A 15140-nucleotide genomic window follows, 5' to 3' on the forward strand; every position below is an offset into this window, starting at 1 on the left:
CTCTGCTGGCAAACCTGACTTTCCTGGCCACCAAAGGCAGGGTTTGGACATGCCAGGCCCACTCACTGACCTCAAGGAAAAGTGACCGGCCTGAAGTGAGCTTCTCCACCCAGGGCTCCCCACAAGCCTGCTCTGCAGGGGAGCCCCGTCCAGTCCTGGGGTCTGCTCTGCAGGGGAGCCCCGTCCAGTCCTGGGGTCTGCTCTGCAGGGGAGCCCCGTCCAGTCCTGGGGTCTGCTCTGCAGGGGAGCCCCGTCCAGTCCTGGGGTCTGCTCTGCAGGGGAGCCCCGTCCAGTCCTGGGGTCTGCTCTGCAGGGGAGCCCCGTCCAGTCCTGGGGTCTGCTCTGCAGGGGAGCCCCGTCCAGTCCTGGGGTCTGCTCTGCAGGGGAGCCCCGTCCAGTCCTGGGGTCTGCTCTGCAGGGGAGCCCCGTCCAGTCCTGGGGTCTGCTCTGCAGGGGAGCCCCGTCCAGTCCTGGGGTCTGCTCTGCAGGGGAGCCCCGTCCAGTCCTGGGGTCTGCTCTGCAGGGGAGCCCTGTCCAGTCCTGGGGTCTGCTCTGCAGGGGAGCCCCGTCCAGTCCTGTCCAGTCCTGGGGTCTGCTCTGCAGGGGAGCCCCGTCCAGTCCTGTCCAGTCCTGGGGTCTGCTCTGTAGGGGAGTCCTGTCCAGTACTGGGGTCTGCTCTGTAGGGGAGCCCCATCCAGTCCCGTCCAGTCCTGGGGTCTGCTCTGCAGGGGAGCCCCGTCCAGTCCCGTCCAGTCCTGGGGTCTGCTCTGCAGGGGAGCCCCGTCCAGTCCTGGGGTCTGCTCTGCAGGGGAGCCCCGTCCAGTCCCGTCCAGTCCTGGGGTCTGCTCTGCAGGGGAGCCCCGTCCAGTCCTGTCCAGTCCTGGGGTCTGCTCTGTAGGGGAGCCCCGTCCAGTCCTGCAGGCCTGGGGTCTGCTCTGCAAGCAGGCTCAGAAGGCCCGATTTCTGAATAAGGTCTTGGACTTGGGGCTGATGGTATCGCCCCACACCCTGCTGTGAGGTTCCCAGAGTGTGGGGCACACCACAATTTCTCTGGGCCTCAGTTTCCCCGCCTAAGCGTGGTGGCCTGGGGCTGTGGCTCAAGTGGTAGAGTGCTTCCCACCATGCGCAAAGCCCGGAGTTCATCCACAGCACCACTGCCACAAAGAGGACCAGTCGAGGAGGTCGCCATCTCGAGGAAAGAGCAGGGCTGCCCCGCCTCTCCTCTGACCGTAACCCCCCCTCCACCCCGCCCTCCCCGGGGCCCCAGCCTGTGACCCACAGCACAGACCCGGAGACGGGCGGGGCCGACGCCGCCAAGGCCGCACGAGGCCCGAGGTCCACTGCTCCGTCTCCTCTCACTCCCGCGCACCCCTTGATGTCGGTGGAGATGCACAGCCCCGCGGGGAAGGACACAGCGGACACTGACTCTGCGTTCTCTGACCTCTTGTCACCGAGGAACTGAGTCTGCGGCTGCCACGAGCACAGCCAGCCATTGAGTGTAGAGCCCCAGGAGCCCAGGGGCGACAGGCAAACCCAAATCATCCTCCAGATGCCTCCCTGTAACAGAACGACCCTCCCCACACCCCTCAATAAAGGAGATGATAAACCCCAGCTCGGACCCCTGATTGTCAAGGGCCTGTGTGCATCCATCCGCTCACGCCTTCACTATGCATTTTAACTAAGGAATCCTTCCTTCTACACGGCCAATGGGAATGGGTGTTTGTGCAACCACTGTGGAAAGCAATATGGAGGGTCCTCAAGAAAGCTAGAAATAGAAGTACACTCCGATCCAGCGGCTCCATGCTTGAGCTGAGAGGGGGCAACGGCAGGCAGCCCCTCCCCACCACACAGCTCCTCGGAGCTCCACCCTGGTTCTGAGACCCGGGGGGGGGGGGGGCGGGCACCATCTCCATCCACATTGCTAGGCAACGGGGTAAGGAGAGGATCGCATATGCAAGTCTATGCGTTCCAAACGTGCACTTAAAGGAAGAAGCAGCCAGAGCTCCTGCGTGGCCCGCTCCCCTCTCCCCTCCTCCCCGCCTCCCCTGCGTGGTCCGCTCCCCTCTCCCCTCCTCCCCGCCTCCCCTGCGTGGTCCCCTCCCCTCTCCCCACATCCCCAGCGGCTCCGCACAATGACGAGCTGAATTCCGGTTTTTATCAGAACTCCATGGAAACCATGTCCGGGCTGAATTTACCGAAGGAATGACGCCAAGCGGAGAGACTGGGGCGAGGGCGAGCTGGAGATGGCGTCCGAGGAGGACGAGAGGCAGGCAGAGGCGAGGGAAGGCCGTCGGGCCTGCCCCACGCGGCGAGAGGGAGGGCCTGCCCCGCAGTGCGCCTTCCCCCCACACACACACGCGCGCGTGCGCGTTTGCATGTACATGCAGGCGTGTGCACACACTCCCTGCTGCACACTTACACGCGCGCACACACTGGCACAGCACATGAAATGAGGGCCCACACGCTTCACACGTGAACACAAGGGCACGCACGCCTGGAGCACAGGTATGAGACCACCCACTCACGCCTCACCATGCACACGTGTGCACGCCTCCGCCACACCCCACCTAAATGCACACGTGGGCACACTTGGGCCACGCCCCTCCTCACGAAGCACACCTATGCACGCCCGTACCACACCCCGCCTCACCGCGCGCACAGGTGCACACGCGCCCCGCCCCTCCTCCTCACCCTCAGGGCCTCGTTCCCTCGTCTCCGTCTGAGACGCGTCTGTCCTCGCCCCGGGAGTCCACGGATGAGATGTGGGGCAGAACCGCCGGGAGCCACCAAGTCCCTGGCCAGACCCCAAAGCAAGGGTTTCCCGAGAGCCTGGAGCAGGCCCAGACTCAGCTGTCCCCAACCCAGGACCGGCACCTGTCTGCTGAGGGCAAACAGCAGCGGAGCCGAGTCTGTGGGTCCTGGCTGAGGAGGCCAAGGGACCCCCAAAGGGCCACCCAGGCTCCAGAGCCGCCCTGAGCCCTTGCCAGAGAAAGACCCCGCTCCCTCCTTCCCTGAGACCAATCACGGGCGCCCCACCTGAACGGCCCCCGCTCCTGCCCGCTCCCCTCCCGACCCCCTGCCCACCCCACCCGCTTCCTGGAGTCACTTCCTAAGTGAATAAGTGGCAAACTCTCCAACCCTGGTGGCCAGGTCTGTTGCCTGGGAAACAAGACAAAAACACCCCACACCCCCCCAGGCCGGGCAGCGAGCAGACAGGGCCTGGAAGCGGCGCAGACGAAGGTCCAGCCCGGGTTCTGGTGTGGAGACCGGAGGGAGAAAAGCAGGAGGGAGGGAAGAAGGACGAGGAGAGAAGGAGGGAGAGGGAAGGAGCGGGAAGGAGCCGGGAAGGAGAGGAAAGCAGAGGCCCCTGGGCAGTGGCCTCTGTAGTAAGGCCTGGGAAGGGGTAGGGAGGCAGCAGGAATGTTCTAGGCCTCTCCCGGGGCTCCTCTGCCTCCCCCTGCGGGAGGGGGGGGCTCCTTTGCCAGGCAGCCTCACAGCTGCAGGGGGCCCTGTTCCTCTCACAAATGTTGTACAGTTGGGGACACTGAGGCCCAGAAAAGAGGAGTGGCTGCCCTAGGGTTCCAGAGGACTCTAGGGCTCCGGTGCAGGGCTGGGACTAAAGCCAGGCCCTTCCTTGCACCCGTGCAGGAGCCGGGGTCTGAGGGCCCCCGAGTCCCCAGGCCTGGGGGACTCCCGGGAGTCTCCTTCCCGCACCGCGAGCCCACAGCTGCCGCCCGGCACCCGCAGAGTCCTGCCACGCAGGGACGCGGTCCACGCACCCCGGCCCCGCGGGGAAGGGCCCCGCGCCGCCCGCCCCTCTCGGGGAGGAGCAGACGGAAGTCAAGGAGGCCTTGGGGCCACGAGCAAAGGAAGGGGTTCCTGTGCGCAGCTCTCAGGGCTGGGAGTCAGGCCGGTCCCTCCGCAGGGCAGCCTCCGGCTACAGCTCGGCCCGTGGAGACGACAGGGAACGGCACCCTGCACCCCAGGAAGCTGGCAGAGAGGGAGGGGCCGGCTCCTCTCCCCCAAGCACCCCCAGAAAACCAGCCCCGCCACGCCTTGCTTCTGGGGAGCTTCTGTCCCCCGGGGGCCGTGAGCAGGGACTGCAGGGAGGCCCCAGCTCCGAGCCTCCGTCCCCGCAGCCCGGAGCCCGGTGCCGGGCGTTGTCCGGGCGCAGGTGCCCTCCCCCTGCCGCCCCAGCGGCTGTGACTGCTGCCCACCGCGCCTGCAGCCCCCGCGGCCCCAGAGACAGGGCTGGGCCGGCGGCGCCTCCCGGGCCTCCCCTCTGGGTCGCCCACAGCCAGCTTCCCGGGCTCCGGTGGCCTTTGCCGCCCTCCATAGCGCCTGTGAACCCAGTAGCCCTGCATCGTGGGGCTATAATTAATCATTGACAGCCCGTGCGTTAGGACGAGGCCGGTCCCGTGCATTTGGGGGACCACCCTGGGGCTGACCGGGGCTCTCAGCCATCCTGGAGGCTCACAGGCTGAGGATGGAACTGCAGAGGAGCGGGGACTGACGAGCATTAGTATTGGGGTCCATTATCTCGCCGTTCTTCTGATGAAAGGCTTTGTGATCGGACAAAGTACGAGGAGCACTGAGTGCCGGGCATGGGCACCACGGCCTGGCGGAACTCCACCAAAGGCCAGGACGCGCCAGGCAGCCCGGGGCCCCTTGGTCGTGCCATCTGTGGGGCCCCTGCCTGGCCCCAGCCTCGCTGAGTGTCCTCGGCCTCGGGGAGCACTGGACGGCTTCCCACCAAACCTGCGCCCGAGACACACCCAGAGAAACAGGAACATGTTGACTTAATAATGTGGCTAATTAGCCAAACTACATCCAAGTTCCTGTAACTTCAGTGTAGAATCAGTATCCAAAAGCACTACATTTTCTTCTGCTAAATCTTTGAAATCTGGCATGTCTTTTATGCTCAGCACCTCTCAATTTAGACACTAAATTTGCATTGGAAATACTTATCTGTATTTAGATTTTGTAAACTGCACAATTCAGAAAATAAATTCACGTATGTTGTTCCAAACACGGTAGTTACTGAATTTTCCTTGTAACTACATGGAGTATCAAGTTTTGTTGTGGTTGTGTTTTTTCAAATCTAAATCATTTCAAATAAAAGTTGTTCCTTGGTTGCACAACCCACACTTCAAGCGCCCAGCAGCCGCACAGGGCAGGTAAACTGATGGAAAATGGGGAGTCAAGGCCCTGGGGCACAGGTGCAGTCTCCCTCCTTCTGCAGCGTCTCCGATGTAGGACAGCCAGGGCCTGCTGCCCCTCCCTGCCAGGGAGTCCCCGCGGGTGTTCGTGGAGACCATCACACACCCGGGAGTCCCCGCGGGTGGGGGTGGAGACCATCACACACCTGGGAGTCCCCGCGGGTGTGCGTGGAGACCATCACACACCTGGGAGTCCCCGCGGGTGGGGGTGGAGACCATCACACACCTGGGAGTCCCCGCGGGTGTGGAGACCATCACACACCTGGGAGTCCCCGCGGGTGGGGGTGGAGACCATCACACACCTGGGAGTCCCCGCGGGTGTGCGTGGAGACCATCACACACCTGGGAGTCCCCGCGGGTGTGGAGACCATCACACACCTGGGAGTCCCCGCGGGTGGGGGTGGAGACCATCACACACCTGGGAGTCCCCGCGGGTGGGGGTGGAGACCATCACACACCTGGGAGTCCCCGCGGGTGTGGAGACCATCACACACCTGGGAGTCCCCGCGGGTGGGGGTGGAGACCATCACACACCTGGGAGTCCCCCCGGGTGTGCGTGGAGACCATCACACACCTGGGAGTCCCCGCGGGTGGGGGTGGAGACCATCACACACCTGGGAGTCCCCGCGGGTGTGCGTGGAGACCATCACACACCTGGGAGTCCCCGCGGGTGTGGAGACCATCACACACCTGGGAGTCCCCGCGGGTGGGGGTGGAGACCATCACACACCTGGGAGTCCCCGCGGGTGTGGAGACCATCACACACCTGGGAGTCCCCGCGGGTGGGGGTGGAGACCATCACACACCTGGGAGTCCCCGCGGGTGTGGAGACCATCACACACCTGGGAGTCCCCGCGGGTGGGGGTGGAGACCATCACACACCTGGGAGTCCCCGCGGGTGTGGAGACCATCACACACCTGGGAGTCCCCGCGGGTGGGGGTGGAGACCATCACACACCTGGGAGTCCCCGCGGGTGTGCAGAGACCATCACACACCCGGGAGTCCCCGCGGGTGTGCAGAGACCATCACACACAGGACCACAAGATGAGCCTAGCTTCAAAGTCACCCCGACTGGTCCCAGCCAGCCCAGGGCTGGTCCCTCAGGTGCCCAAGGGTGGGAGCCAGAGCTCCTGGCCCATCCCCTCCCTCTTCCCGTCAGGTGAGGTCCAGGGGGAGAGGTCAGGCGGGGGAGGCTCCCGTCTCAAGGTCTTGAGGTGCACAGCCAAGTCACGGCTCCCAGCAGCCACAGGGTCCCCGGAGTCTTCAAGCCCGAGGTGGGACCCTCAAACCCCAGAGAAGCCGCCAGGGCAGCAGACAGCAGTACTGGCTGTGTGTGTCCACGTCAACCAGTTCTCTTGAGTCCAAATTGCCATTAATTCACCGCTTCCTCGCCCAACAGTCCGGCTCCTCCACAGCCTGCTCCTGCATCAGCATTAGAGCTACGTTTCCAGCGGAGCAGTCACCCCACCTCCGCCCCCAGCCAGCCACAGCGCAGTCACCCCACCCCTGACCCCAGGCAGGTGCAGAACCAATATCCTACCTCTGCCCCAGGTCACAGACATCAAACGGATAGTGTGGACCACAGTCTAACTGGCAGTGTGACCCAGAAGACCCCAGCCTGACTGAGTGGTGACATGGACCCCACCCTGCTAGGAGTGACTCGGGTGCACCCACAGACCCCAGTACTTGATTACAGTCCCCAGGGGCCTTTGCACCTGTTCCCACAGTGCACTCTGCCAGGCATGTGTGTTTACCACTCAGCCGCCCCGGGCTGGCTGTGCCTGGCCGCTGAGTCCAGGCCCTCACGCTTCTCGTCCCATCTACGGGCCCCGGGGTCCTGGCCCTGCCTTGATGCTCCTCAGCCCCTCCCTGCGCCCCTTGAGCGGCGTCCCCCGGCTAGGGCCGTGTCCCCCGGGCTCGCTGACTCCCGCCTGGACGGAGCTGCAGTACACACACACGCCAGGCCGAAGGAGCGCGGGGCCTGGGCCCTCCGGGCAGGCCAGGAAAAATGGCCGGTGTTCCCGCGCACCTGCGGCAGGCACCCGACAAACACCCAGGTGCCCCGTGCTAGCCGGCTCCTCGGTGCTGAACGGAGGGGTGGCCCATCTGGATAAGCGCAGAGCAGAAAGAGAGACAACATCGTCATTCCTCAGGGCCCAAAGGAAACCCAGCTCCTCCCTTCAGCTTCTACTTGGAACGCGTAATCGGGCTGTACTGACACGGGCGTCAGTCTTTCCCGAAGCTCAGGACGACGTAGCCGCACACCCGCCAGTTCTCCCGGCAGGACCCGGAGCCGTCCATCTCCCTGAAATGTCAAGAGCAGGAAGCGGTGCTCTGACTGCGCAGACCCCGCGCCGGAGCCGCGGCTGCCCCCGACGCCCTTCCGTCAGAGACGAGGCCGATGATTTCCCCCCGGGAAAAGTTGATTAGCCCGCACAGATGGCCACAATCCCCAGGCGGGTTTTGGATGCAGGGCCTGTGACAAATGGCGCTGTCAGGCCCTCCTGCGCGAGGCCTGGCGCGGTCGGTCCTGCGGGCGGCGCGGGGCGGCTGCGGCCGGGTGCCCACTGGGCGCTCTCTCTGGCTCTGCCGACTCTCGGCAGGGCGCCCCCTTGGGCTGCACCCGCAGACAAACCCTTTCCTCCCCCCCCCCCCCCCGCCTCCACGGGGAGGCTTCTGGCTTTGGCGGGAGCTCCGGGCTGTAGTTACAGTTGTCCGACATGCACACGTCACCCCAATTCCACAGGAACTAGGAGCCCCCGGGGGCCCTGGTCACTGTGTCCCTCCTGACAAGCCTTCCAGATTGTTCTTGACTTTGCCCAATGCCCACAGACGAAGCACCTGCCCCGCTGCTCAGAGGGCAGGGTGTGGACCCCAACACGCCCACGCTTGTCAAAGGGGCCACAGGCCCCGGCACTACCCACCTGCCCTGCCCGCCCCTGGCCCAGTGACTGGACCCCCTGCCCGCCTGCCCCGGCGGCCAAACAAGCCTGCACTCGCTTCCCCACCCAGCCAGAAAGCCAGCCGTGCGCTTCCGTTATGGAGAGATCACCAGACGCCGCCAGCCACCGGCCAGCTCCAGGCCGAGCCCAGGGGCCTTCAAAGAAGCGCCCGGTGGCGACCCTGGGACTCTCCAGTCACTGCTCACCAGGACGCCCAAATAGCGCGGAGCCTCTCTGCCAGCCTTGCTTCCAAGCCCCAGCTTTCCCTTAACTTAATATGTGTGTGTGTAGAATTTTAAATATGCATCGTTTACTAAAGCTGACGTGGGGGTGGGGTGGGCCCTCTGGGGGGTGGGGGTAGGGGTGGGGTGGTGGGCCCTCCCCTCCCCTCCCCGCCGGGCCTCTCCTCTTGCCCGAGGGCGCGGGTTCTGGGGTCCACCCCACCACGGGCCCCCTGTCTTTCTCTGTCTGGAGCCAGTGGTGGGCGGGGACTCAGCCTCCGGCTCAGCTCAGCTTCTCACTCCCCGCCGCTGTTCCACCATTTGTCAAACCTCAGTTTCTGATTTTTCGCTCTTCGTTGGAGCTAAACGAACGTCTCGAGGGTTTGTCTGCTGGGGCTGGCTTTGAACTGTGGCCCTCAGAGCTCAGCTTCCGGAGTGCGTGGGATCGTGGGCACCAGGGTCCGGCCTCCGCTCACCCGCAGGCCCTGGCTGAGGTCTGAGTCGTCGCGGTGGGCCGCGTGGTGCGGGGGCCGGGAGGCGTGGGGCTGTAGCCTGGGTGGGAACCCGAGCACAAGCCGCCCTCTTCCACCATGGGGCACAGGAGGCTTTGGGGCTGCGGTGAGGGCTCCCGGGGCTCCGCCTGGAAGTGGGGGCACCGCCAGCTCCGGCAGCTGCAGCACAGAAGCAGGCCTGCGGCTGTGCCCGGGAGCACGGTGTGGGAGCACGCGCCCCCGTGGCTTCCGTGGCTGTGGGAGCACGCGCCCCCGTGGCTTCCGTGGCTGTGGGAGCATGTGCCCCCGTGGCTTCCGTGGCCCCATGTCTCCTGTGGCTGTGGGAGCATGTGCCCCCGTGGCTTCCGTGGCCCCATGTCCTCCTGTGGCTGTGGGAGCACGCGCCCCCGTGGCTTCCGTGGCTGTGGGAGCATGTGCCCCCGTGGCTTCCATGGCCCCATGTCTCCTGTGGCTGTGGGAGCATGTGCCCCCCGTGGCTTCCGTGGCCCCATGTCTCCTGTGGCTGTGGGAGCACGCGCCCCCGTGGCTTCCGTGGCCCCGTGTCTTCTGTGGCTGTGGGAGCACGTGCCCCGTGGCTTCCGTGGCCCCATGTCTCCTGTGGCTGTGGGAGCACGCGCCCCCGTGGCTTCCGTGGCCCCCATGTCCTCCTGTGGCTGTGGGAGCACGCGCCCCCGTGGCTTCCGTGGCTGTGGGAGCACGTGCCTCGTGGCTTCCGTGGCTGTGGGAGCACGTGCCCCGTGGCTTCCGTGGCCCCCGTGGCTTCCGTGGCTGTGGGAGCACGCGCCCCGTGGCTTCCGTGGCTGTGGGAGCATGTGCCCCCGTGGCTTCCGTGGCCCCATGTCTCCTGTGGCTGTGGGAGCACGCGCCCCCGTGGCTTCCGTGGCTGTGGGAGCACGCGCCCCCGTGGCTCCCGTGGCTGTGGGAGCACGCGCCCCCGTGGCTTCCGTGGCTGTGGAGCACGCGCCCCCGTGGCTTCCGTGGCCCCGTGTCTCCTGTGGCTGTGGGAGCACGCGCCCCCGTGGCTTCCGTGGCTGTGGGAGCACGTGCCCCGTGGCTTCCGTGGCCCCCGTGGCTTCCGTGGCTGTGGGAGCACGCGCCCCCCGTGGCTTCCGTGGCTGTGGGAGCATGTGCCCCCGTGGCTTCCGGTGGCCCCGTGTCTTCTGTGGCTGTGGGAGCACGCGCCCCGTGGCTTCCGTGGCCCCATGTCTCCTGTGGCTGTGGGAGCACGCGCCCCGTGGCATCCGTGGCCCCATGTCTTCCGTGGCTGTGGAGCACGCGCCCCCGTGGCATCCGTGGCCCCATGTCTCCTGTGGCTGTGGGAGCACGCGCCCCGTGGCATCCGTGGCCCCGTGTCTTCCGTGGCTGTGGGAGCACGCGCCGCCCCGTGGCATCCGTGGCCCCATGTCTTCCGTGGCTGTGGGAGCACGCGCCCCCGTGGCATCCGTGGCCCCATGTCTCCTGTGGCTGTGGGAGCACGCGCCCCGTGGCATCCGTGGCCCCGTGTCTTCCGTGGCTGTGGGAGCACGCGCGCCCCCGTGGCATCCGTGGCCCCATGTCTTCCGTGGCTGTGGGAGCACGCGCCCCCGTGGCATCCGTGGCCCCATGTCTCCTGTGGCTGTGGGAGCACGCGCCCCCGTGGCTTCCAGCAGTGCTTCAGGCACAGGCGCCGGCCACAGAGCTGGCACATGAGCCACAGGCTTCGCCCTGGCCCTCCACACCCAGAGGCAAGTTTCTGCTGGAGGACTGTCCCCGGAGGGCAGAGCTGTGACAGGAACTCCAGGGGGCCAAGCCCGTCCTCCCTCCCAGCCTGCAGCCTCGCCTGGGGCAGCCCCTCCCTCCCCTCCCTTGGGGGCTTCCCCCAGCCTCGGGCCAGCGCTGCAGCGCCTGCCTCCAGCCTCAAAATGCAGCAGCTGCAGGAAGGCCGTTTGCTCTCCCGCCCTCTCCCACCGCCCTCCCCCGTCCAGGCTGCGCCCCTGGCTCCATCCCCACGCCACGTCCCCACGGATGGGGAAAGTCCTTGCCTGGGCCCCCGTCTGGGGAGCAGAAGGGGCCCGGGGCAGGGCTGGTGTCAGCGGCGGGCTCTCCCTCCCCACCCCACCCCCGGGAAGCCCCTGAGCACAGGGTGCTGCCGCGTCTCGAGTGAGCGTGCGTGTTGTCTGTGGATGACTGAGGCGCCCACTGATGCTGAGGCGTCCAGTCCGGGGAAGACACAATACAGACTGACAGCAGCTTCCTCGGTGTGCACAGGGGAGGAAGCTGCCCCAGCCGTCACACTCCGCTCCTTCCCAAAGCCTGGGGGCCCAGGGAGCAGGCAGGTCTTCTTGTCCCAGATCCTGAAAGGGGCGGAGGTCAAGTGTGTGCAGGGCAGCCAGGGAGGCCCCAGGCCCAGCCGCGCTGAGACCCACAGATGGCCTCCGGATGGCCCCCAGCTGCACGGGAACAGAGGTTCTTTTGGGGAACCCTGACGGTACAGCTGACCCCCCTCCACCCCAGGGGAGTGGAGCAGCCAGCCCCGGCAACCAGTCACAACAGAGCAAGAACAGTCCTCCTGGGATCCGCCCTGCCGCCCTGGCTTCCCCGAGGCCCCTCCTTGTGACATGGACAGTCCTGTGGCCTCCGCCCGGCCGGGGGCCCAGGGAGCCGGGGGACTGCCCCCAGCCATGTCCACGCCTCAGGAGGGCAGGGGACAAGAGGCCTCCCTCCCTTGGCCGGCGCTCACCCCCGTCCCAGAGCTGGAGTCGTCCACGTGCACCGTGTCGGCCTGCCCAGGGTCTGCCCCATGCCGACGCCGCTCCCCCCCCACTGGCTGAGCCAGGGGCCCCAGGAGACGCCGGCTCCGCCTCACGGCTGGAAGCCACGCCCCCCGTGCCAGGGGCCGAGGTCCCCAAAGCTCCGGAGCAGCGAGCGGTGGGGTGGCCACGCCCCCCCCCAACGGCACGGATCGCCGCTCCTGGGTCACTGTGCTCCCCTCCCGCTATCTCCAGGCTCCCAAATGTCACCCCTTTGCTGCTGGGCACACTGGAGCCCAGCTGACATTTCCTGTGCCCCCCCACTTTGTTCTCATGGAGCTGTAGTGTACCCCCGACCCCCGTGGGGTTGGCCACAGCCCTGCGCGGTTCCCTGCAAGGAGCCCACCTTGCTGCCGGCCGCCCTAGGGGCAGAAGGAGCCTTATTTCAGAGCAACTTCTCCCCACCATGGAAAGAGCTGTTCCATGACGCTGTCGCCCCTCTGTACTTCACCTTCACGATAACAACTTCCAGTGTGTCCCAAGGATTGACCCAAAGAACCCTGCCCTTCCCCTGTGTGCCGAGACGGCCGGGACTCACCCCGGGCCTGGAATTCCTGAGGACCGTACCCGCCTGTGGAAAGCCCCCCAGCCCCCCTTAGCGCCCACGGAGGCCGCCTGGGGCTGCGGTGCTCGCTAACACAGGCGCACAGGGTGGGCGCCATCTGCGACGCCCACGCCGCCATCCACGGCGCTTTCAAACCCATCACTGTGCAGGGCTCAAAGGGGCCCACGGGACAAAAACAACCGTCAGGGCCAGGAGTACGGCCTGGTGGTAGAGCGCTCGCCTCGCAGACGTGAAGCCCTGGGTTCGATTACTCAGCACCATAGAGAGAGAGGGGGGGGGGAGCCGAAGAGGCACTGTGGCTCAAGTAGCAGAGTGCTAGCCCTGAGCAAAAAGAAGCCAGGTCAAAAAGTAACAGGAGGCCCCGCCCTGTGGAAACAGACGATCCAACAGCCCCGTGGCCAGGCAGAGCCCAAATAGACTCCTCCTCCTCCCCCTCCTCCCCCTCCTCCTCCTCTCCCCTCCTCCTCCCCCTCCTCCTCCCCCTCTCCCCTCCTCCTCCTTCTCCTCCTTCCCCTCATCCTCCTCCCCCTCCTCCTCCTCCTCCTCCTCTCTGGCTTTTACTTTTTTTTTTTTTTTTTGGCCAGTCCTGGGCCTTGGACTCAGGGCCTGAGCACTGTCCCTGGCTTCTTTTTGCTCAAAGCTAGCACTCTGCCACCTGAGCCACAGCGCCCCTGCTGGCCATTTTCTGTATATGTGGTGCCGGCGAATCGAACCCAGGGCCTCATGTATACGAGACAAGCACTCTTGCCACTAGGCCATATCCCCAGCTCCTCCTTTCTCTTCTTATACTTGGGGTGAACTCAAGGCTTCTCACACTGGCTAGCCACACCTCCAAACCATGGCAGGGCTGGTTCCTGATGACCAAAGCCTGTGATTGGGTACCTCCCCCCCCCCACACACACACACCAGGCAGACGTGAGGCTCACCTCCCCAGGACTGCCCCCCACCACACACACACACGCACACACACACACGCGCATGCACACACACATGCATGCACACACACGCACACACACCGCATGCACACACACATGCATGCACACACCAGGCAGACGTGAGGCTCACCTCCCCACAGGACTGCCCCCACCACACACACAGCCGCACACACACCGCGCATGCACACACACACGCACACACACGCAGCACACACACACGCATGCACACACCAGGCAGACGTGAGGCTCACCTCCCCACAGACTGCCCCCACCACACACACACGCACACACACGCATGCACACACACATGCATGCACACACACCGCATGCACACACACGCACGCACGCACACACCAGGCAGACGTGAGGCTCACCTCCCCACAGGGCTGGAAAGACAAGAACAGAAGCAGCAGCATGCCCCGCACCCCCAGGGAGCACCTCAAGACCAGCACCTGGCGGGGGGGCAGCGTGTTCTGGGGGCCCAGGTCCCAGAGGGTCCTGGAATCTTGAGGCCCAAGCTGCTGGGCGGCCCTCAGAGGAAAACCCTCCGACCTCCCGGGGATGTGGCCGCCCCCGTGGCCTCTTCTGAGAGTGGGGTCCTCTCTTCAGCAGGCCAAGCCACCTGCGGCCCCCGGGACTGGAAGGCAGCCGGCCACCCTCCCTGGTCCCCGGCCCCGGCGCCTCCGGAGGGGTGGGCGGAGGGGAGGGTGGAGGGGTGGGCGGAGGGGAGGGTGGAGGGGTGGGCGGAGGGGGAGGGCGGAGCGGTGCGCAGCGCCCTCTGCAGGCGGATGTTGCTAACGGCACGCCTTGGCCCGTGGTCGTCGGGCCGCCACCCTGACTGTGGCCTCTGGAGGCCTTCTCCTTCCAGCACTAGGGCGGGGGCCACACCGCACTCACCGCCCCTCACTGGGCCGGCACCGACGGCTGAGCCGCACACCCGGCCTTTGCGTCCCATTATTCTTCCGACGAGGCCTTCCGTGTGCGCCTGGCCGGCCTCCACCTGTGAACCCTCCGGGCCAAGGCCTGCGGAGCGCGGGCAGGGCGGGGGCGGGGGGCGGGCAGGGCGGGGGCGGGCAGGGGGGGGGGGCTGCGCGGCGGGGGCGGGCAGGGCGGGGTGCTGCACGGGGGCGGGGGGCGGGCAGGGCGGGGGGGGCTGCACGGGGGCGGGCAGGGCGGGGGGCTGCACGGGGGCGGGGCAGGGCGGGGGGGCTGCACGGCGGCGGGCAGGGCGGGGGGCGCTGGGCAGCGGGGGCGGGCAGGGCGGGGCGGGGGGGCTGCACGGGGGCGGGCAGGGCGGGGTGCTGCACGGGGGCGGGGGCGGGCAGGGCGGGGCAGGGGGGCTGCACGGCGGGGGCGGGCAGGGCGGGGGGGCTGCACGGGGGCGGGCAGGGCGGGGGTGCTGCACGGGGCGGGCAGGGCGGGGCAGGGTGCTGCACGGCGGGGGCAGGCAGGGCGGGGGGGGCTGCGCAGGGCGGGGGGTGCTGCACGGGGGCGGGGCAGGGCGGGGGGGGCTGCACGGGGGGCGGGCAGGGCGGGGGGGGCTGCACGGGGGCGGGCAGGGCGGGGGGGGGGCTGCACGGGGTCGGGCAGGGCGGGGGGCGCTGCACGGCGGGCGGGGGCGGGGCAGGGGCGGGGGGGGGGCTGCACGGGGGCGGGCAGGGCGGGGGGGGGGGCTGCGCGGCGGGGGCGGGCAGGGCGGGGGGGCTGCGCGGCGGGGGGCGGGCAGGGCGGGGGGGGCTGCACGGGGGCGGGCAGGGCGGGGGGGGCTGCACGGGGGCGGGCGCGGCGGGGGCCTGGGCGACGCCCTCCCTGCTGGGGGGGGGGGAGACAGTTGGGCCAGGAGCTTCACCGCTTTTCCTTTCGTCTAACAAGAAAGCGGGGAGGCGGAGCCCAGACGCGACCCGTGGGTGATGGCGACCCCTCCCCGTTCCGCGGGCGGGTGGGCGGGCGCGGCTG

General features: G+C 67.3%; 1 protein-coding gene across 1 annotated transcript in view; it reads left to right on the forward strand.

The window, feature by feature from the left end:
• The first annotated feature begins 11313 nt into the window (after positions 1-11313).
• Positions 11314-15140, forward strand: part of Col9a3 (collagen type IX alpha 3 chain) — a 19314-nt gene continuing 15487 nt past the window's right edge. The window contains exons 1-2 of the mRNA XM_048349438.1: positions 11314-11802; positions 12002-12155. Of these exons, the coding sequence (XP_048205395.1) occupies positions 11314-11802; positions 12002-12155 (643 nt within the window). The remainder of the gene's footprint in view (positions 11803-12001; positions 12156-15140) is intronic.

The sequence above is a fragment of the Perognathus longimembris genome, chromosome 6, assembly GCF_023159225.1.
Source record: "Perognathus longimembris pacificus isolate PPM17 chromosome 6, ASM2315922v1, whole genome shotgun sequence".
Taxonomy (NCBI): Eukaryota; Metazoa; Chordata; class Mammalia; order Rodentia; family Heteromyidae; genus Perognathus; species Perognathus longimembris.